Consider the following 21,137-nt stretch of genomic DNA (forward strand, 5'->3'; position numbering starts at 1 on the left):
TTAATTAGTTGTACGACTGTGAATGTGGGATCTTCTTACACCTACCCTCTTTACCTACATTATTAGATTTCTGCATTTACAGCCGCCAGAAGTTAGTTTTCCTATTAAAATGATATTAAATTATTACTATGCTTTTTTCTTTAAAGAAAACATGTATGGCAATAAATCACCCTATATAATTTGGTAGATTTTTAACATTTTGGTATGGTAACACCAATTTTCATTAATGAATTTGCGAAGTGCGCTGTGCGATCGGCCATTTGATGTCGAATTGTGCAAATTGTGGAATTGTGGAAAAAATCTATCAACTTGCTTGATTTAAGATCTGTATTTGTGTTCATTTAAAATCGCAAGTAATTACACTACGTGTTTACCTCATTAGCAACTTTATATTATACGTAATTAAATATGTCTAACGAAACTCCGGTGCCTCCTCCCGTTATGTGGGCCCAACGTAAAGAAGACGTATTTCTAACGTTCAACATCGAATCCAAAGACCCAGTTATTAAAATAGAAAAGGAATCCGTATATTTCAAAGGTGTCAATGCTCAAGACAAAAAAACCCACGAGGTAACCATACCATTATACGATGCGGTTAATCCCGAAAATAGCGCCTTCGTTAACAAGGGTCGCTGCATAGAAATGGTGCTTCGCAAGGAGAAGAAAGATGCACCTTATTGGCCATCACTAACTAAAGATAAGAAGAAACCACATTATTTAAAAATAGATTTTAATAAATGGAGAGACGAAGACGACGAAACTGACTTTAAGGAGGATGGTTCCAATGTGGAGTTTGAAGATATGATGCGCTTAATGGGAAACAACTCTGCAGGACTTGACAAGGGCGATAAATTTTCATTTGACGTCGAAAACGACTCGGATGATGAAAATCTACCTGATCTGGAATGAGACCTGTTATAGTGCTAAAACCTACATTTAAATGCAGTACATTATGTATATTAAGATTTTTTACAGTTATAATAAAATCGTAAAAGGGACTATTGTAATTTTATTAATTACATTTTCATGCTATATTACTGATATCAGAATTTTTTTAGTCAATGTGCATGATAAGAGAACTCGCATACTCTATGCGACATGACAAACATCTCTATGACAATGTAACTAACAGTTTCTCAATGAGCCTTATTAGGCTTTCAATAACTTTGTATTATGTATGTAATGGATGTGATAACGTAACATTTGTTATTAGTACCAATACAAAACATGTTGGGTCATTTAATATCCGTATATCAAATTCAGTAAACTTAACTAACTCTTGCTTGTAACAATAAGTCCCAACTAAATGCTCAAGCTCTAATTTAAAGTTTTAACCCAATATAATTTTACATGCGAGTGTAAGTAATTTAATATATAAAATAGATCACACAGGAGTGTATAGTGCTATCCTTTCATCATCCACCTTTTAATTTTAGTTAGCAATCAAGAATTGTATTAGGCATTATGGAAATAAAAAACTTGTTTAATATACCTAATGTAATACTGATTTATTTGCTCTTTTCCGAGAGTGTAACGTTTACACTATATAAATGAAATTGTTGTCCATGCCTTCTTAAATTTAAAGTTATTGTCATACAGTATATTAGTCTATTCAGGCTTTCACATTTTAAAATATATGAAGCCCCCTGACCTGGGCAAAATATTGGAGACCCATAGCTTTGACAATCATACATAAAATATGAAGAACCTAATTTTCCAAATGCTAAATTCTTACCAGGAGAAGTAAGGATCCCAAGATTGTTTCTTTCAAAAAAATAAACAAGGGCTTTACTTAAATTGAAACGATCTGGGAATATATTATAAACAAACCCAAATATATTTTGCTCAAACTTAGCTGTAAATGAGTATGGAAACATATCATCAAATTTCGTATTTAAATCATTTATAGCTATTTCATGATTTTTATTTCCACCGACTTTCTCAAGACATCTTTTGTGATAGATGTCCCCTAAATTAACTATACCATCTAAGAAACTACTTGTCCATGCACTTAAACTGCAAGCTTGGGTCATGGCGATTGCTACGACGCAAGTTGCTAAATATTGCTTGCCTCGATGTTTTTCGTCAAATTTAACATCTAAAGGATGAACAGTTCCCCATAGAGAATAAAGATCTCCAGGGAATTCGATATCCCAATTTTTCCACATCGTACGTGGAGTTTTCCTTTCGAATCCTAAATCATTAACTGGGTTCATACGAGACCAGGGAATAGCTTCGATATTTAGCCAATACATCTTCTCGTCTACGATAGGTCGAATTTTTCGGCGTTTCAAATAGGGCAAGTTGGGATTATCATCTGGCTTAAATAGAGGACTAAGCCTATAGTTAAGGGCTGAATGTCTAGGTGCCGGTTTTACGGATGTCAATTCAAATGTATAAAATTCTGGATTATCAGCATCACTACTTGAAACCACCTTTCGGATTCTACGAATAACACCTTCTAAGGAACGATAAAGCGTCCATGAGGCTACCTGACTAGCTTTCTTGGATTGTTCAGGTTTCCCATCAGTTTTCTTTTCCTCTGTTAAAAGAGCGTCAGGATCTTCACTTGGAGCAGGATAAGGATCGAACAAATGAAAGTATCCGTCAGTCTGACAAATAACCATACTACACTGATGAAATCGAATTATAACATACCTTAACCGTTTTAGGACAGCCTTTAAGTACTGTTCCAATTTTTTCTCTGGGTTTTCATTGACAACGATAATTTTCTTTATGTTCACGTTTATAAATTTACCATCTAAAATAATGTTTCTAATAACTCTTTTTTCGCATACACTTAAATTTGTTGCTTTCTCCTTTATTTCCAAGCCTTTCTCTATGCATGTATCTACCATAACGTGGTCCCAGGTTCTAATGGGATGCATTGCCGCCATTAACATAGCAATTAAACACACAAAATGACAAGATTTAACCTCAGAGCTTCCTTTACGATCTTTTATAGCAGTCGTCCCTTCAATTCTATATATTCCTTCATATAGCTGATATCCAATAACTGTTTGGCTTTTTGGTTCATCCAAATCTATCGAGCTTTTCTTATCACCCTTAACTGCGGGCGCTACTGACAATCTTGATTTTTTAGACTTCGGTAATCCAGTAGCATAATCATAATCTTCTGGCAATTTCATCCTAGTTTCTTCCAAAAGTCTGCGTACTATGATTCTGCTCAAAACAAATTGTTGATCCTCTGTTTTTCCATCTTTATTGAACAAAACTCTGTAACACATAAAATATTTAAGTTCTCTTGAACAAAGCAATGGTTGCCGAGGCGTTTGGACTTAAAGACTCTCTAAGACGCCGAAATTCTGGAGTTTATATTCCTGATCTATAAGGTGTCTTAATCTTAAAAGTGCGTAAGTCTTCCAACCCGTAGACAACGCGACGTATTATGATCTAAATCCTTATTCTGAAAAAAGACCTACGACAAACATTAGGTTCTATTTGTTTATGACAATATCACTTACCGAGCTGCGAGATCATGTATTGTAGTAAAACGCAATAAACATGCTTTCCCCTTCTTTTTGTCCTCTCTCAAACCCATTGGATTGCAAGGACTTCCGTCGTATAAATAGTATAAACCATTGCGCTTGAAGAATGCGCAGCTATAAGTAGAAGTCGTAATCATGCCTCTATCAAATCTGTTTAAGAATTTCCTTGTCAATTGTTCTTCTAATTGCCACGTGGGACCTTCACCGACCACATCAATTTTAGCATGATATGCCTATAACAATACAAATCGGTTAAGGTAAATTTAAATTAAGGACCTATTTTAGTAGTAGGTATCTACTACTATTAAGTAGGCTGTAGTATTAACTACAGCCTACTTAGATTATATGTAGTACCTGCTACTTAAAATATTTCTGTGTAAGGTCGGTCATTATTAAAATTCTATAGTCCATACTTAAGTAAATTAGTTGGCTAAGCGAACCAAAATACTGATTCTCATAATTAATTTTAGTCATATAGCGCATCGTACCTGATGCCCTAGAGCTATCTTCGGTATAATATGAATCGGTGCCAGTTGGAATTTGGTTTGTTTTTTGTCATACAATTTTTTAGCCGTATCCACGACAAAGTTTACGATGCCAGTGGTCCATGAATTAATCGTGTACTTATAGGAAGTAACTATAGCCATTATAGCAGCAAATGGTAAAATATCAATAGCATTTGAATCTGTTATAGCTGATGTACCCCTAACTATTTGTGTATTATCCGGTAAAGTCTTAAAATTGCTCGGTTTTGCTAACTCCTCTGAAGGTGTCACATTTAGAGATGGTTCTGCAAGGGGTAAAGTCATTTTCTTCCGTATCTGTCTCATTTTGAAACGTGATTGAGCATCTTCTGTCAATAGAATTTTCCGATCTACGTTCACTGGTTCCATTGTTTGCACTTCATCCTCCATTATTTGCGCTGGAGCCAGCTGTGGGAAATAACAAAATAAATAACAGGACACATATAGCAGATCGGTGCAAATAAGAAAAATAAATAATGAAAATATCTTAAAAAATCTTTATAGTGAAACAAACAAGACACGAGACATGATAAAGAAGAATTTTCAAATTGGTGTCCTTAAACGTGGCAATCTGTAGGTACAAATCGAACACAATGAAAATAAAATTGGTTGGCAAGCAAAATGGTACTAAACTACATGGTGCTCGATGTTATATTTTTAAATATTTTTATATGGCAACACAATGTTTGCCGGGCCAGTGTCTGTACAAATACCGGCACTTCAGGCTCCGGTTGTGGGGAGGGTGGCGGCGGCGGCAAGGGCGGTGGAAGTTCTTCAGCTTTTCTTCGTGCTTCCTCTTCTTCGGCTTTCCTCCTTTCCTCTTCCTCTTTCCTCTTTTTCATTGTCTCTTCATCTTCTTCCTCTTCACCTAATTCTTCTTCCTACAGTAATGTTAGTATAATTAAACATTGTTTATAACAACAATGACAAAATCAAAAGAATGTTTATCAGTCTGATAAGGATAATGCATATTAGGAAGACTCAAAATAATTCAATTTAACCTACCTCTTCTCCTGCTCCTTCGGGTACCTGAAAGAAAACATTTTTAAAATATTAATCATGTCAGATAAAATATTCTAACAGTTTTCTTTGTTATGTAACGTATATTTATCTTTATGTAAATCTATTTGTAAAGTATGTACCTACCTATGGTGATAAATAGATATCTAGGACCTAGATGAATCTTGGAAACAGCTCCAACGATTTTCATAAAATGTAGTATATGGGGGTTGCAGGAGCGGTAAATCGATTATCTCGGTTTCGTTGGTTGGTTCTAGATTTCATATTCATAAAATACCGATCAAAAATCGGTCATCCAGCTACTACTATATAATTGCTTATTAGTCTCACTGTTCCCTTACTGGCTTATTAGCTAAACAAGGGCTTATAGAATAGCGAAATTCATACTATCCTACCACTATAACTGTTTATGAAATTATGTGGTGTGCCGTGTGAGTATCATTTAAAGGTGTCATACGGGCATGGGCGGGGGCGTCGGCGGCGGGGTGGGCTCCCGGTCGGGGTCGGGCTCCACCGGCGCGTTGGTCTTGTCCGTGGGCTTCGGCCACGGCGGCACCACCTGCGTCACCGACACCGTCGGCGAGTCCAGATTGACTGATGTAAAAAGAAATGTTTATTGAATCATTCATTTATAATACTGAATGTGTTACTTAAATTTGATTGTCATCTACAGTGTCATGTTGGTCAAATCTACAGTGCAAAATGTAAGCCATACACAAAGTCATTAAAAATATAAATACCAAGCTAAATAAAACCTGATGTTTCGGTACATTAGTGGTGTCCTCTGATCAAATTAAATTGATAAAATTGGTTAAAAACCTAAGTGATAATAATTAACCAGTAATTCGAAAAACCGACTTCATATTATTATCAGGTTATTACAGAATAGGTTTAGCCATACCTATACTTTTTTTTTCTTCTCGAGGGGGAAACCTTTAAAAGGTACCCGACGACGTGGGAGCGACGCCGGGTTATGTGGGATTTTTACCTCACCAAAACCCCCCCGGTGGCCGTCCTCAACGCTTGTTGGAGAACTACGGGATCTCCGACGGAACACAACCGGAGCCCTCCAAGCGCTATGCCTCGATCGGGCTCTACCCTGGGGGAGCAGTTTTCGCTCCTCCCACACCATGTAGTGTTTACGACGGTATGCGACCACACATACCGCTGTCCTTCCCGGGGTCGCTTGCTGGACGGTTCGAGCTCCCACTCTTGCCGCCCGCAACCCCGGAAGCCCTCTTTTAGTCGCCTCCTACGACAGGCAGGGGATACCGTAGCCCTATTCTAGTCCCGGAACTACAGGGACAAGCCATACCTATACCTAGTAATAAAAAGCGTAGGCACAATTTAAAAAAGTATACAAAACAAAAATATAATTACCGACTTTCGGTTCCAACGGCTCGGGTTCCATATTCTTATACCTCAGTGGAATCGGTGGTAAATAATCCTCCTGTATGCTATCAACTAAGGATATAATATCTCCCATCTGCTCTTCATCAATTAGTGGCTGTTTGAAGCATAAAATAGTTTGCATTAAAGGTTTCTATGATTATTGCAAATTGTCTTTTTACGTTACTTAGTTTATAAATATTTTACGGTCAATTGACCCAGAGTTATACGACTAAGGTTATCCTAGACGCCGTTATAAAATAGCTAAGTTTTGAATGTAATCGCTTCAAAATTCAACAATGTGAAACCACTGAAGCTGCAAGTCTTTTTATATTATACCTACTTATTCTCATTATTATATATAAACCTACTTATTATGATACTTATATTATTATAAGTTAATGCAAAATGAATTTAAATAGCAAAATCTTAATATAATTAATTCAACTAACTTCTCCAGCTTTATCGACTAGTGGTTCTTGAGGCAGAACATCGTGGAAGATTTCTTTGCCATCGCCATGAGCTTGACTCGCTGGAAGCGGTATCCTCTTTGCCTTTCCTTTTGCTCCAGGTAGTTGTTCGTCACTTAACGTACATACAATTTGCATCTAAAAGTTAAAATCATTATCCATAAGAAGGATCGACTGTGTAATGCTGGCATAGCTTCACAGAAATATCTCTTTATTACATCATATTATATGGAACGACAACGTGATTAAATCCTGTCTCGGACGTGATGAACTAATACGTCTTTCTAAGTAAAGTTTCTGAAGAATAAAATATAATTTAAATAGATAATTAGTCACTTTACTTTACCTTTGGCTGTTTCTTTTTCAATTTCAACACTTTAAATGCGTGTATGTAAAATTGCGTAGTCGTAGGCAAATAATCCCAGTTCTTTGTAAACACTTCAGCCATAGTTTCTGGGTTAAGTAGCATTAAGCAACAAGCTTTTCCGACTTTAAAAGATCTTAACCCATCGTGTGTACGTGGATAAGGGTCAAATAGATAATACATATCTTTTTGTCGCCAAACAGCTAGCGCATAATTATTAAAATCCAGTATACCGCTATTATATTCGTGACTGAAAAACTCTTCTAAACCAGTCTTGATGTTAAATAAGCATTCTTTGGTCGTAAATAGTTGCCCTTTTACTCGTTCGCGGTAAATTATAATTTCACACGCATATGGCCCTATTATGATCTCATTGGGGATGTTATCTATCGTAATATCTATCATCACCTTTGGATGTATGCTATCAACGTATAATTTGTTCCCTAATCGTAATACTTTGTCGAGTGTTTTTGAAAACCATGTGTTTGGGGGAGAAATTTTTGCGTAAGTCATCGCTGCTATGGCAATTGGTAATGCTTGCCGATACTTTGCGTCCTCAAAACATCTATCACCTAAATGCATATTAGCATTAACAATAGCACAGTTTTCATTTAAAATTCTGTATCCCATTAAAGCTTTTTCGGTTTGCGTAAGTTCCTTGTCCGATTCCAAATCTTCATCGCACTTCTCATCCACCATTTTCAAAACCTTAACTTGTGCTAAAACAAATTTCTGGTCTTCAAGTACACTGCGCGCGAGCAAAACTTCTGCTACAGACTCCAAATCTTTTACGTTTATGATAGCAGCGCAGCCATTTGAAAAATTAGAATATGCTCTTGAATCCCTGCCAGCTGGATCGAATATATAGTAACAGATTCTGTCCTTCCATATTACAACTTTCAGCACCCTACCAAGCAAATGCATCAATAGATATTTCATAGTTACTTTATATTACTTAAAAGAAGTTTATCAACAATAAACATACCTCGATAACATAATACCAGCACGATTTTCTTTAAAGAAAGCCTTGAGTCCTCGACACAAATTATAGACGGTTGGATCCAAGGACATCGTATAACCGACAATATCCGGTTCTCCTAACAGAACCTGCATTCGTTTCTTGTTTAGTACCAAAGTTTGTTTTTTACCAAATGGCAACACTTCACATATCCCTTGAACAGCGGAATGATCGTGGACTTTTTCTAAGCACTGGATATACCTATAAGTGAATGGATATTTATTAAGATTGGATTTAATCAGACTTATACGAAGAAGAACGTTTGCTCACCATTGATCTCCAGCCTCTACTAAATTGTCGACTAGCTTCATAGTCCACTGCTTAGGATGATAATGAAATGCTAAACAGTAAGCCATAACACTCATGGCAAGAGCTTGTCTTCCCCTAGATCTGCCACCTGGGATATGTTTAGCATTTTTTTAGAAATTATAAATTATTAAAAATACCCCCTTTTGACGACCCAACTTGAGTCTATACTTGTATAAATGGTATACTTACTAAATTTTTGATCATACATATTGAATGATCCAGTAAGGATTCCATAATGAATATGAGGCTTTCGTTCCTTTGTACAAGGCAGAACAGTCAAGGAATGCGTTTGTAACATTCCTTTTTTTAGATTTGCAGGTATATGAACCTAAAACGTATTTATTTTTGAATACATTTTAATCTGCGTTCTTAGTAGGTAGATATTGTCTTTGATACATCTTTAAGTAACTTACATGTTCCGGCCGAGGTATTTCATCAAGTCCACAAACGGAATCATCGTCTTTTAAATGCTTTTGTATTCCTCGTGCTCTTGGCTTCCCATCGCTGGCACCCAAAACTGTGTAGGGAACCTCAGAACGCGACCTGCCAATAGACATAATAATAGAAGAAATAGTTGATAGTTGATTATTGTAGGAAAAAATTAAAAAATCCTAAAAACATTTTCCTTTTCATTTTCCAGTAATTTTTCGTTGTAATCATAACTATCCAGAATGTTATCTTTATATGCGACTATATCTGCATAATGGCACAATAATAGTTTGCTTTTCATAGAAGTCCTCCCAATTACGAAAATATTCTGAGATTTATGCAGTTTTAATTTTTATAGAAAGCGGCCGCGTAACTACTTTCAGTGTTTTTAATTTGGCCTTCCACACACCCCAGAAAATTGTAAATGTATACTTAAGTAATTTTATATTTTGAGTAAGAAGTAGGTATATTTTAATACCTAGGTGATCGCCTCATCTGCCGTTTCCGCATAGCCATTTGATATTTGCTGCAAATATAAATAATTAATTTTAAATCTACTATACTAAGTACATGTTAATACATTAATAGTATCATTGGTTTTCTTACCGGCATTTAAATCTAGTGCATGTCTTTACATTACAAATCCTGAAAAAACATTTTAAAATAATAAGTCCCATCATGGTAAGAAAAACTGTAAACATTGGGTGTAGCTACCTTACATCAAAATAATAATAAGGTACTTAATTAGGTACTCTTTATTTAAAAATAGATACTTACCCTCCCTTTAGGCATGGTCTCCTCTGTTTTTTCTTGTCTCTGAAATTCAAAGTATGTAAGGATTAGGTAGTATTATTTACCAACAAAACACAAATCTTTATGAATTCAACTTAAAATACATCATCTCTATCCACTTTACCTTGAAAATCTTTTAGGTCCTCCAGGCATATGAATTACTTCTGGAACGAAACTCTGATCTTTATTAATAACTATACCGCTATGAGGCTTATACAACCTGAAATCATTTATTTTTAAGAGAACAAAAAAACCTTGAGCATATAAGTTTGCTTTCAAATTACACCTCGGTAATAAAAGGAAAAATATTTCAAGATCGTTACAATTAAAATAGATTATAAGTAAATATTATTTTCGTGGAGTAAATAAATATTTTTGAATATGTTTTTTTCTCTCACTCAAATGCTGATTTCGGTGGGATCGGTGGTTTCAGTTCCTCTGGTTTTACGGCAGCTTTTTGAGCTTGAATGACCTCTCCACTCACTTTAGGACTAGCCACCTTAAACGATAATCATAAAATTATAACCGGTTTGAAGGTGGTAGAACCCTTTGTGGTTCGACTTCAGCGGCACCACCGCCACACCTATTTCAGCCTCATAACAGCAGTGTTAAGCGCTGCTGTGTTCTAGTTTGAAGGGTGTGGTAAGGGAGACATACTTTTCCGAGGCGTTCCAGCTTAGTCCTTAGGGGTAGCGGCGCATCTGTGGCCGACCTCAGGAAGGAATATCTAATCCTATCTAGGGTTGACTACAGATGTCCATGGGCGGCAGTAGCCACTTACCATCAGGTGGACTGCATGCTCGTCTGCTACTCCCATATTATATATATAAAAAGGTTTAAATATTCAACACCTTTTTTTAGGATAGATAGATAGCGATAGATAATGAAGTTCTTCATATAACATTTCTGACTGACAACGAATCAAACCTAGGACTCTACGTGACATTCTGAGTGAGCAGCTTCGTCACTATTACTCGACAATGTCGCTGGTTCCTATTTAACTCCATTTCTTACATAATTGGCATCCAAAACATATAGGTTTACTTGTAACAGAAATAGAGATGACATTTAACCACTTACATTCAATATTGATTTATTTGAAGCGCTATGTTTAATAACGGTCATCGGTGTGGGCAGCATTATGTCGCCAGGAACAAGATCGTAATATGTTACTCTCTTCTTTGCCTTTCTCTTTCCTTTCCTTCTACTTAGAATCCCACTAGTTTCGCCAAGTATATCTTCCGAAGAACTTCCCATTTCACCATATTCAGCCCTATTATTACAATACTTACTATTAAATTTAAATATAATTTAGTCAATCATTATTTTATCAGGCTTTAAGATAACTATTGCTACCACAACTTCATTATCAACACTGTCGGTTAGTGTCTGTAAAAACTAAAAACCATTTCTTATCAACAAAACCCTAACCAAAAATACTTATACGCTTGTCCAAATTGCTGTGAACATTGATTCAATTCATATAAACATGTTAAAAATGAACGTAAATCAATAGCTAATGGGTATAGGTATTTTATTGGAATTCGCCAAATATATTGACTGATGTTAACCTAAAACTAAAGTAAGATCGTACAAAACAAAAAATAATAATTTTATACGAAAGTGAATAAATCACAAATTTATATTTATAAACATTGTGTCGTCGCCAAGCCAACATTTCATCGAGCTCAAACGAAAGTCTAAAAGTTAAGTAGTTATTACTACTTGAAAATAAAACGTAACCTTTTACCTTTGTGGTTCTACTGGGCAGTGTCCAATATAGCGTAATCTGAAAGAAAAGTTAGATAGATAGATAGAGATAGTTAAAAACTTATATAATTCTACTTCATCGATTGCATAATCCGCATTAGCTGGCATCAATCATATGTACCTACTGTACTGAATATTACATTATGTAGTTACCTATATATAATATCTTAATCATTGAGTTTGAAAGTATATTTCATTATACTTCATTACCTTGTATGCATGGATGGAACCATCGGTACGCACGTGTCCTTATAATGTCGAGGTACAAATGGTTTAGTTTTAAATATTGGAGCTTTTGTTCTTTTCGTTTTTCGCATACCTTAAAGAAAATGCACGAGGTTTATTATTTTATTTTCTCCGAATAGGTATCTCTCCGAGTAAAAGATCTACCTACTCTCTTTACGTAAGGAGGCAGTAGGTAAACGGGCAGGGTTGTATTCGACCCCTTAGATGACAATAATTCTACTGCATATGAAGACTGAGATGGAACTACTCAATGTCTGGCTTTACAACCTTACCATACAATTGAAACTAGAATTATATGAAATATAATAGATAGGTATCTACTGTCTAATATTTTAATATATTCGTATGGATTTACATTCTTCCTGGTAAGTTAGGGCCTCGATAATTTCGGAAACATCCTTGCAGTCGACAGTTTTTACATGTTTGCATATTTCCTGTAATTTTGGAGGACATTTGCAAGATCTGAAATCATACTACTCCTTAGTAAAGATTACGAAAAACCGTTTTAAGGACATCTATACATTTACCTACAGCACATTTGTAAGAATTATATTATCATCATCATAATAAAATAATAATATCTGGGTACAATTTCTTGGGAACTAGTACTCGTACATGCGATAAACAAGATGTTTTGAAGTTTACACTGTTGGTACGTTATGAGGACACTATGACTACCCTATCTCATTATCTTTATCGCTAACAGAATACCTGCGGGTCTCATACTTTTTATGAACCAAACTGACCTCTTTTTCCTATTCATCTTTAATTTTTATTTATTTTCACAATTTTCACATTTTTCAATGTTTCATATTATTACCAACAATTTTGATTTATGTAAATTTGACAACCTTCGTTCGAAATTTAAGTTTTAATATTTTAGTTGGCTTTCGTGAAATGGCTGTGGTGATTTTCGCTTACTATAAAACTTCCCTCGCAACGCGACATTCGAAATTCTACGATCACTGATTTTGGTATGTAATAGTATGTATGATCCTTAAACTTGATATTTGATTAGTATTATTTGTTTTAATTTGATTGTGATTAATTTATAAGTATACTAAGTATTTATTCACTATTTCCATGTAATATACATAAAGAATTTGAAACAAAATATAACTTTCCCTAGTAGGCTCTACATGATCACGAGGACACACAATATAGGATAGTTATTTCTATATAAAATTAAAAAAATGAGTAGGTATGGTAGTACAAAATTCTAACCTCACCCTGAGCACTCAGAATCTTCACAACAATTTTTTATTAAGTATAGATAATTTTCACCCCTCCTCTATGTAGAATTTTTGATACCAATTCCAGTAATCAATTAACATTTGGTGAATTGAATACTCAGTGGTATTGAATAAAAAATAATGTCTTTAAATATATATTAAAGTACGACAAACAATAAGATAAAGTAGGATATGTGGAATTTTTAATAAAACACATGAATATATAATATTTGTACATTTTATTAAGAGAATACCTTTACCAATAGCAATAACAATATGAAGTTGCAATTTTTCTCAGATACAAATTTCTTAATTTTTTAATATTTCTATTTTTTTATTTCAACAAAAAAATGTACTATGGAATGTAAGAATAATTATATAAAAAGTGAATAAATAAATCCAATTTTACTTACTTTACGGTAATGTTCATAAAATTAATTTAAATATTATAAATTGCAAGGCCTATTCTAGATAGACAAAATTATCATAAAATGTTCAAAAACAGTAAAATTTAAAAAACATATCCCACATTAGTTGTTTGAACAGAAATAAATAATGGTGTATAATTGTCAATTAATATTTACATCCTGCAATAACTTTGCAATTTTATGTTTTAAACTTCTTTATATACTAATAATAGTAACCCTGCTTACTCTCCTGTAATTTACAAATATTGTAAGTGCCGTTGTTGGCCTATACAAATAAAATATATATCATTCATTCATTTCATATGACATTATAGTTTTTAAGTTAGTAATCACAGAAGGGCTACTTCCCCATCATAACCATTACATGGAAAAACTAGTGAAGAAGCCTTTAATATATTATCATGCCCGAAACAGTTCAGTGTTAGCTTTCCTGAAGTAGTTCACTTTCATATTTCTCTGGTGTACTTTGGTTTAAGAATTATAACAATTAAATTAAATATATCTTGAAGGTTTATGTTCAATATAGTAACTTACTTCAATATAAGTAATAAATACATATTTGATTTTTTACTAAAGGTTTAGATTAAAGTGAAAAGTCAATTAGAATCATAAAAATCTTTGCCTAAACATTGAGTGCATTATGGTGGTAAAATAACCTTGTTTTATATAATGTGTGGATAAAAAAGTCTTAAGTAGACTCTGCATTAACTATATTAATATTACCTCCACCCTAGAACATTTTCATTTATATTAACTAAACATAGAGTCATGTAGAGTTGCTAGGCTTTCTTGTCTCTGCTCTGAACGTTTCTTCTCTTTTTTAAAGGCTTCATATCCTTCATCATCAGTTGGTAACTCATGTCGACAGAATGGGCATGAGTTAGTCTGAAAACAAATTTACATTATATTAAATTATTTTATATTAAATTTATAAAGGGACTATTTAATCCTGATTGATTTCTACTTTACAGTGCAATTCTGATTCTTGACTGGATGAACTTTTTTTTTATATCAGTTAAGTATTTATTACCTTGTCCAGTCCCAGTTTTCTATAATATATTATGATTTATTTATTACATCCCTATTTAAAAGTAGAAGTAGAAAATATTAAAATTTATAGGATTAATATTGAAAGACTGTCAAGTGATAGATTACATTATTTTTCATTCCCTAATATTTTCATTGACTAATAAATAAATAATATATTAGGAAAAATAAACTAAAACCAACCTCCTCACTCTCTGTAAAACTCTACATTGGATGAAATCTTATTCATCCAAATTTAAAGAATGTATCCTAAACTATCATTTTCATTTTGGCCCTAACAGTTATGCACTCTTATAACTCAATGATTAATATGATAAATTAATTGATTTAATTGGTATATAATTTTCTATACTTCCTTTCATTTATCCATTATGTTAAATTACGTTTCAATAATATGGAATCGATTATAAAATATACAAAACCTGTTTTAACCATGTCAAGATACATGTTGCATGGAAAACATGATGGCATGGCATTTCCTTAGCCTTATCGTTAATATTGAATTTCTTTAGACAAATGGGACAGTCACGACCTTCTTTGTCTATCACAACTTCTGGTAAATTATTCACAGCTTCTACAGACGCTGGTGGAGGAAGTCTGCGAAATAAATAAGAAATTGCACTGTAAAATTAAATATTTTATAAATTTTGCAAGTATGTTGTAACTATGCAAAATCCTGTTTCCTTTAAAAATCTTACATTATCTCACCACAACAGATAAAACATTGGACATCTATCAAATAAATTCCTTATGCAATTTATATGAATTATATCGGTATGTTTGTCATGTCCGTATTATTTTATATATTTAAGTTTATACTAACCTGGGCCATTGTCCTGTGAATTGGTCTTCGTAAATACCAAAGTCTATAAGAAACCTTGCCATATGAAGAAGATGATTAGGCGTTTCTCCTTCACCTAGCTCACGCCAACCCATTTCATGAAAATAATCTGCCATTTTATAACTGATTTGCAATATTCACAATTTGTATAATGTAAACGTAAAACGAATTGAAATGTTGTACAATGAATAACAAAAATAATGTCGTTGACTTATGTTGTGACTTGTAAGTTTGTGAATTGTGACACTGACATTGACATAAGACAATTAAATATTAACCCTGTGCCATCTGTCACAGACTACTTAGGGACACGAGGAACATTACAACGACCACAGAATGCCACACCCACTAGTCCATCACAAATATACATTATGCATGAAATAAATACATGAAAAGTGCGTATTTTGTCGGTAAGTAAATTATATATGTATATATATGTATATGTGTGTGTGTATCATTTTGTGTATCAGCCAGACTTACACTGCACATTAGTTTTTACATTTTTGCAGTTTTTAGAACTTTGATCCAAAATAATTGAATTATTATCAATGCATTATTCAAACTAGGTTATACCTATATTGCTACTACAGGCCGTTGAAGAACCGTCTTTGAGCTGGTAAAAAAAGCCAAAAAAATATAACCAAAAAATGGACGGCGGCCTGTTTCTAAAACTGCAACCGACAAAAACTTAACTTACTGTTAAATACCAAAGCTAAGCGAGGTAGCTACTGTAAAACTCTCCCCCTGGGGGTCATAGAAAGTAATTCAGATTTAAGAAACAACAGATGCGACCACGACTGAAAATTGTAAATTAATATCACGTGATGGTAGGGTAGTAAGTGGTAAGGACAATTTCTGACAATCCTAATGAGGTGAATGTTCTTATTAGTGATCGAAGGGTGAAAGGGATAAAATTATTAAATCGCGTGTTGTCATCGGTTCTTCATTTGTCAAGTGTTCAAAATTTTAAATTAATCGAACCGTTCAAAGTGGTAAAAATAGAGTTCAAAGATTCCGTTACATACATACATATAGGTCAAGCTAATAAAAAACGTGGTAAAAATATCACCTTTAGAAGTTAAAGATAGCCAATATTTAAGTTTGAATAATATAAGATTAAAGTTAAATACATGAACGATATCGTTGTAGCGAGTTATTAAATTTACCTTCATTTAACTTCCTTCTTACGGTCTACTTAATTAAGTAGCATATAAAAAAAACGATGTTAATATTTATAAAAAAATTAAGGAGAAAGATTCTAATTAAGTCGTCAGAGTTCTACACTACCTTTAAAGCATTACCGTTCCTTAGAGACCCTCCACATTCATAAATTTAATAGAACCAAAATCAATTTACTTAAAGTTGTTCTCTAAAATTATAAAAGAAATAGATAATAAGTACAGAACGTTGCTCAAAATTCTAATTATAACATGTAGTATCGAGAAAACACCGCACGTACAGTATCAGTGATTCATTAAAATAACATGTAAGATAATAATGAATACCTACATAGTAGAACAAGTAAATGTAGTCATAGGGTGTAGTAGAGTTTAGTGTCGCTATTTACGACTACGCGACAATCTTAAATGATTAGTGATTACTATAAGCGTGAGCGTTGCAAGGCTAGTAGTGGTATTGTTCCACCTCTCTTGTACACGTTAGTACATACGTTAGTACCATAACTGAGCGCGTTCTTACTAGTTGGGTGTGTGTGCTCACGTTAAAGTGAAGTTTCAGAGTTACAAACAACGGAGCAGTAAATAAAGTTTTGGTAAGAAATATTTTTAAATAAAATAAATCGTTATTGGAATTCAAACAGGTGATTTTTATAAAATTATTCACCTGCTTTTGAAATGTAGGAAAATGTTAGCTTTCCAGTTTTACCGGAACGTTATTAAAAATGAAATGTGTAAAATAAATTGTAACATGGTTACGTTTAAAACTTACCTATTCGAATAAACCTATTATCAGCAGTAGGTTACTGTTTATCAGTATGTACGTAATTATACAGGTCCATAAAAATATAATGCTAGTTAAATTTAAATAACAAGCAAACATAACCAGAAAAATAAAATAATTATTTGAGTATAGAATTATTTTCGTTAAGTATGCGATTGTTAAACCAATTAGGTCAAATTCGTCAGCAGTCAGAAATAAAAGTTGTGTTTGTTCTTCGTTACCTACTTATCTATAAAACTGCATGCTATAAAATAGAATGTTTACAGTCTAAAATAAATATAAACTATGCGTACCCATTCAGTACGTACACATAATCGTGGCTCACATACGCCTCTGCATCTTCGACATCTCATTTGTATTTTGGGTTCATTACCGGTTTGCATTTGGCCGGGCACGGTTACCTAACAAGAAAAACCAACAACATTCTTTGCCTATAAACAGTGCAGTAGATGCGTAACTTTCACCGATTCGTCGTTGGCAAACGGAAACTGCCTACTTACAAACAAACATTTTCTTCTGCATAATTGACTAGCACCTATCTAAAACTAAATATATGTATGTAACCGCCTAACCGTCGTGATAAGTTATCAGTAAGATTAACGAATTTTTTGCTTGCTATATAGATGGACACGATGAATATTTTAATGCAAAAAGGTCTAAAAACCGTCAATTTTATGAAAAATATAAAAAAAATATAAGAATTTATATTGTAAACGTCAAAACATTATGAACAGACATTGCAATATTGCATTCCAACAAGTTTTATGGTTATTAAGTACGTACTACTTCCCACTTTTTAAATATGCTTACGTACTTACTTATGACACAAAAAATGCTCTTATCATGCACATATTAATGTCAATAGTAATCTTAGTCACATTAAAATAGTGTCATGTTATTATCCATTCATAGCACATAAATATGTACCTACTGTATTCATTCGTCACCAATTATTGTAATACATAAGTACGTAACCAACCTTCGTCAATCTTTTAATGGGTATGAAAAATCTTCATTATTATTATATTACTTAAACAATCATATTGTTTTTATTTTAATGTATTTATGTTAAGCAACCTTGCATGTTTGCAGTTACATAGTTACTTCGTGTTGGTCAGGTAGATATACAATTTTAATACACATTCCATGACATCACTCTATCTTAAAGCATATAGGTACAAGTACTTCGTAGGATTTCAAAAGTGTTGTATTTAATCACAACATTTAATACGACACGGTCGATTTGATAAAACCATGTAACCTACATAACCGGCCGAATTCTTCACTGATAGCCATGGTGCATGCTAACATAACAAATTAGCGTAACTACCAATAGAAACCAATAATAATTCGGATAAACAACGCGAATATGCGACCCTGCTTAGGGTCTAATTTTCGTAAAGTTATGTAAAAACATTTGTCTCGAACGTGGGACATTTTATTTTATCCTCGTATTTTATATTTTTAGGCAAAGGGAAATAACATTAATTAATTAAAAATATATAACATATTGAATCATACCAAATTCTGTCAATTATTTATTAATTATTAATACAAATAATAATAATGAAACAATACTAATAATTAAGTGATTGTATTACCGGGAAAGAAAATCTAATCTAGGTTAGACAAAATATGCATTTGCTCAGCAATGGTTGCTGTTAAATTAGGTTCCGTTTCATTAGTGATGCACATATCGATCACCAAGGTGGCCATGGTATAATGTGACAATTTTGTAAAGAAATATATTTAAAGTCTAAACTAACAATAGAATTGAATACAACCTCTAATTAAAAGAATTTAAGCATAAAGGTTGGGGGTCATGAAACTTTATGAAATAAATATAGTCACGCACGACAATATTTTTTTGTACTTTCAGGACGTTAGCCTTTGCCATTGAAAATTGTTTTATTTTATATCAAACCTACCTAACGGTAATCACGCCATGGTTTGTTTAAGTTAAGGATTGCAACCTTTAGTACATTATTACAACCATTATACTATCGAACCTTGTACTTGTTGAATGTCTTTGGGAACAACCAATCATTTGCGTATGAAGATAATTATTGTGTGATGTATGTGAACAAGTCCACTTTTAAACAGCAGAATTTACTTTGGATATCAGACTTAAGTCACTAACATACTATGTTTCATTAAATATATGATGCACACAATTGATAACCCAGAAATCGAAAATGTTCACGTTTAGAAATTTTTCAACGATATTTTCTTTTTAAAACTTAAGATTGTTTTTTTTTTTATTTTCAGAACATGGGCAACGTGGTGTTTTCTATTATTTGGCTTATTATATTAATATTCCTCGGCTTCTGGATTGCCGGTGTGGCGGCGTTTTTCTATATTCTCTTTATCCCCTTCACCGTATGCATAAATCCGTTAACGGTAAGTATCTAAAATTATTATAAAAACCAAATTTAATACTTAATAAGTTTTCCCGTTCCGCCGCTTTATAATAAATTGTAATGTACGCATCAGTAGGTACCTATTTATACCTATTAATGAACATTTTTATGTGCAATTAAGCCGTTTAAAGGTAGTGGATACCGGTATAAAGGGTATATACCTACATATGTAAGACGTACATGTAAGTTCTCATATTCTGCGTATTAATTTAGTTCTCTGGGGGTTTCACGATGCATCTCCGATCAAATTCGCAGTTGTATTTCAACACAAGGGATTGCATCCTTCAAGATAGTTGACAGTATCTGAAGGATATTTAATGCGCAACACGATTACACGACTACTTAGAATAATTAAAACAAACCATATTGTACCCAGTTGATACGAGTAGGTACCAGCGGCGTAGCGTAACTTAAAACGGTCTTCCTATGGGAAATACGCAATATATAATACGAAATATGTAGGTATAATTTATAACATTTCAACGTGGGTTTCAACGCTAAAAAATATGTAGGTACTTAATATAATGTCCCTGTAGTTCCGGGACCAGAATAGGGCAATATCTCCTGCTTGTCGTAAGAGGCGACTAAAAGGGGCTTTCGGGGTTGCGGGTGGTAAGAGTGGGAGCTCGAACCGTCCGGCCAACGACCCCGGGAAGGACGGTGGTATGTGTGGTCGCATACCGTCGTGTACATCGGACGATGGGGTGATGCAATCTCACTTGGGCGAAGCCCGACGAGGGCAGTGCGTTGAGAGGACTCCGGTTGCGTTCCTTTGGAGATCCCGCAGCGCTGAGGACGGCCACGGGGGGTTTTAGTGCGGTAAAAATCCCACATAACCCCGTGTCGCTCCCACGGCACCGGGTACCTTTTGAAGGTTTCCCCCTCGAGAAGAAAAAAAATAAAAAAAATAAAAGGTACTTAATATAATGGCTAACCTAAATTGCATTTTGTAACCTTTTGAAGGTTTCCCCCTCGAGAAGAAAAAAAATAAAAAAAATAAAAGGTACTTAATATAATGGCTAACCTAAATTGCATTTTTCTGTTACAGGGACTTACAGACTTTTTACTGACAGTCATACAGTTCCCGCGGTACTGCGCTCAAGCAATGATGGATGGAAGAGGATTTAATTAACTTAGCTATTCATTTCTAGTCTGAAACTTAACATCAGCCCATTACTGTTTCACTAATGGACATAGGACGCCTCTTACAATGAGGTCTCTAACTTATTGAATATTAATTTATTATTTTGTAACGCACGTTTAATGCCATATATTCGGCCATGTGTTCACAATTAATAGTATTTTTAATATTAACGTATTAATATTGTAATGTAAGTTGAAATAAATAATTTAATTTGAGAAAAAAAAAA

General features: G+C 33.7%; 4 protein-coding genes across 4 annotated transcripts; 2 read left to right on the forward strand and 2 right to left on the reverse strand.

Annotated features, from left to right (window-relative positions):
* Window positions 1-215: 215 nt before the first annotated feature.
* Window positions 216-1,491, forward strand: LOC140742257 (cytosolic Prostaglandin E synthase). The gene has a single exon (XM_073073106.1). The coding sequence runs from the start codon at window positions 409-411 to the stop codon at window positions 907-909; it is 501 nt and encodes a 166-aa protein (XP_072929207.1). The 5' UTR covers window positions 216-408; the 3' UTR covers window positions 910-1,491.
* LOC140742258 (uncharacterized) lies at window positions 260-12,804 on the reverse strand. The gene is made up of 23 exons (XM_073073107.1): window positions 12,587-12,804; window positions 12,196-12,302; window positions 11,805-11,913; window positions 11,575-11,613; window positions 10,905-11,097; window positions 10,223-10,323; window positions 9,949-10,044; window positions 9,810-9,848; window positions 9,639-9,677; window positions 9,511-9,558; window positions 9,017-9,146; window positions 8,793-8,931; window positions 8,565-8,691; window positions 8,262-8,495; window positions 7,259-8,183; window positions 6,895-7,050; window positions 6,434-6,560; window positions 5,511-5,647; window positions 5,039-5,062; window positions 4,747-4,914; window positions 3,998-4,441; window positions 3,486-3,742; window positions 260-3,237 (listed from the first exon to the last, which is right to left on the reverse strand). The coding sequence occupies exons 1-23, from the start codon at window positions 12,601-12,603 to the stop codon at window positions 1,509-1,511; spliced, it is 5,385 nt and encodes a 1,794-aa protein (XP_072929208.1). The 5' UTR covers window positions 12,604-12,804; the 3' UTR covers window positions 260-1,508.
* A 1,389-nt stretch (window positions 12,805-14,193) lies between these two features.
* Window positions 14,194-15,616, reverse strand: LOC140742256 (E3 ubiquitin-protein ligase RNF181). The gene is made up of 3 exons (XM_073073105.1): window positions 15,371-15,616; window positions 14,970-15,144; window positions 14,194-14,385 (listed from the first exon to the last, which is right to left on the reverse strand). The coding sequence occupies exons 1-3, from the start codon at window positions 15,502-15,504 to the stop codon at window positions 14,251-14,253; spliced, it is 444 nt and encodes a 147-aa protein (XP_072929206.1). The 5' UTR covers window positions 15,505-15,616; the 3' UTR covers window positions 14,194-14,250.
* A 1,435-nt stretch (window positions 15,617-17,051) lies between these two features.
* On the forward strand, window positions 17,052-21,137 carry LOC140742259 (uncharacterized). Its single transcript, XM_073073108.1, has 3 exons — window positions 17,052-17,159; window positions 19,616-19,747; window positions 20,816-21,137. The coding sequence occupies exons 2-3, from the start codon at window positions 19,619-19,621 to the stop codon at window positions 20,897-20,899; spliced, it is 213 nt and encodes a 70-aa protein (XP_072929209.1). The 5' UTR covers window positions 17,052-17,159; window positions 19,616-19,618; the 3' UTR covers window positions 20,900-21,137.

This window comes from Epargyreus clarus, unplaced genomic scaffold, assembly GCF_041222505.1.
Source record: "Epargyreus clarus isolate Ecla_fem2 unplaced genomic scaffold, WU_Ecla_fem_2.2 ptg000005l, whole genome shotgun sequence".
In the NCBI taxonomy this organism is placed as follows: Eukaryota; Metazoa; Arthropoda; class Insecta; order Lepidoptera; family Hesperiidae; genus Epargyreus; species Epargyreus clarus.

What these genes read in the sequence shown, in the direction of transcription:
- LOC140742257 (XM_073073106.1), top strand. Translation starts at nt 409, where the DNA reads ATGTCTAACGAAACTCCGGTGCCTCCTCCCGTTATGTGGGCCCAACGT.
- LOC140742258 (XM_073073107.1), bottom strand. An exon ending in TATGTATGATCAAAAATTTA is followed by an intron (nt 8,692 to 8,792) that starts GTAAGTATACCA and finishes AACATATCCCAG; the next exon opens with GTGGCAGATCTAGGGGAAGA. An exon ending in AACCGGAGCCTGAAGTGCCG is followed by an intron (nt 4,442 to 4,746) that starts GTATTTGTACAG and finishes TATTTCCCACAG; the next exon opens with CTGGCTCCAGCGCAAATAAT.
- LOC140742256 (XM_073073105.1), bottom strand. Translation starts at nt 15,504, where the DNA reads ATGGCAGATTATTTTCATGAAATGGGTTGGCGTGAGCTAGGTGAAGGA. An exon ending in TTCACAGGACAATGGCCCAG is followed by an intron (nt 15,145 to 15,370) that starts GTTAGTATAAAC and finishes TTTATTTCGCAG; the next exon opens with ACTTCCTCCACCAGCGTCTG. An exon ending in TCTTGACATGGTTAAAACAG is followed by an intron (nt 14,386 to 14,969) that starts GTTTTGTATATT and finishes ATTTGTTTTCAG; the next exon opens with ACTAACTCATGCCCATTCTG.
- LOC140742259 (XM_073073108.1), top strand. Translation starts at nt 19,619, where the DNA reads ATGGGCAACGTGGTGTTTTCTATTATTTGGCTTATTATATTAATATTC. An exon ending in TATGCATAAATCCGTTAACG is followed by an intron (nt 19,748 to 20,815) that starts GTAAGTATCTAA and finishes TTTCTGTTACAG; the next exon opens with GGACTTACAGACTTTTTACT.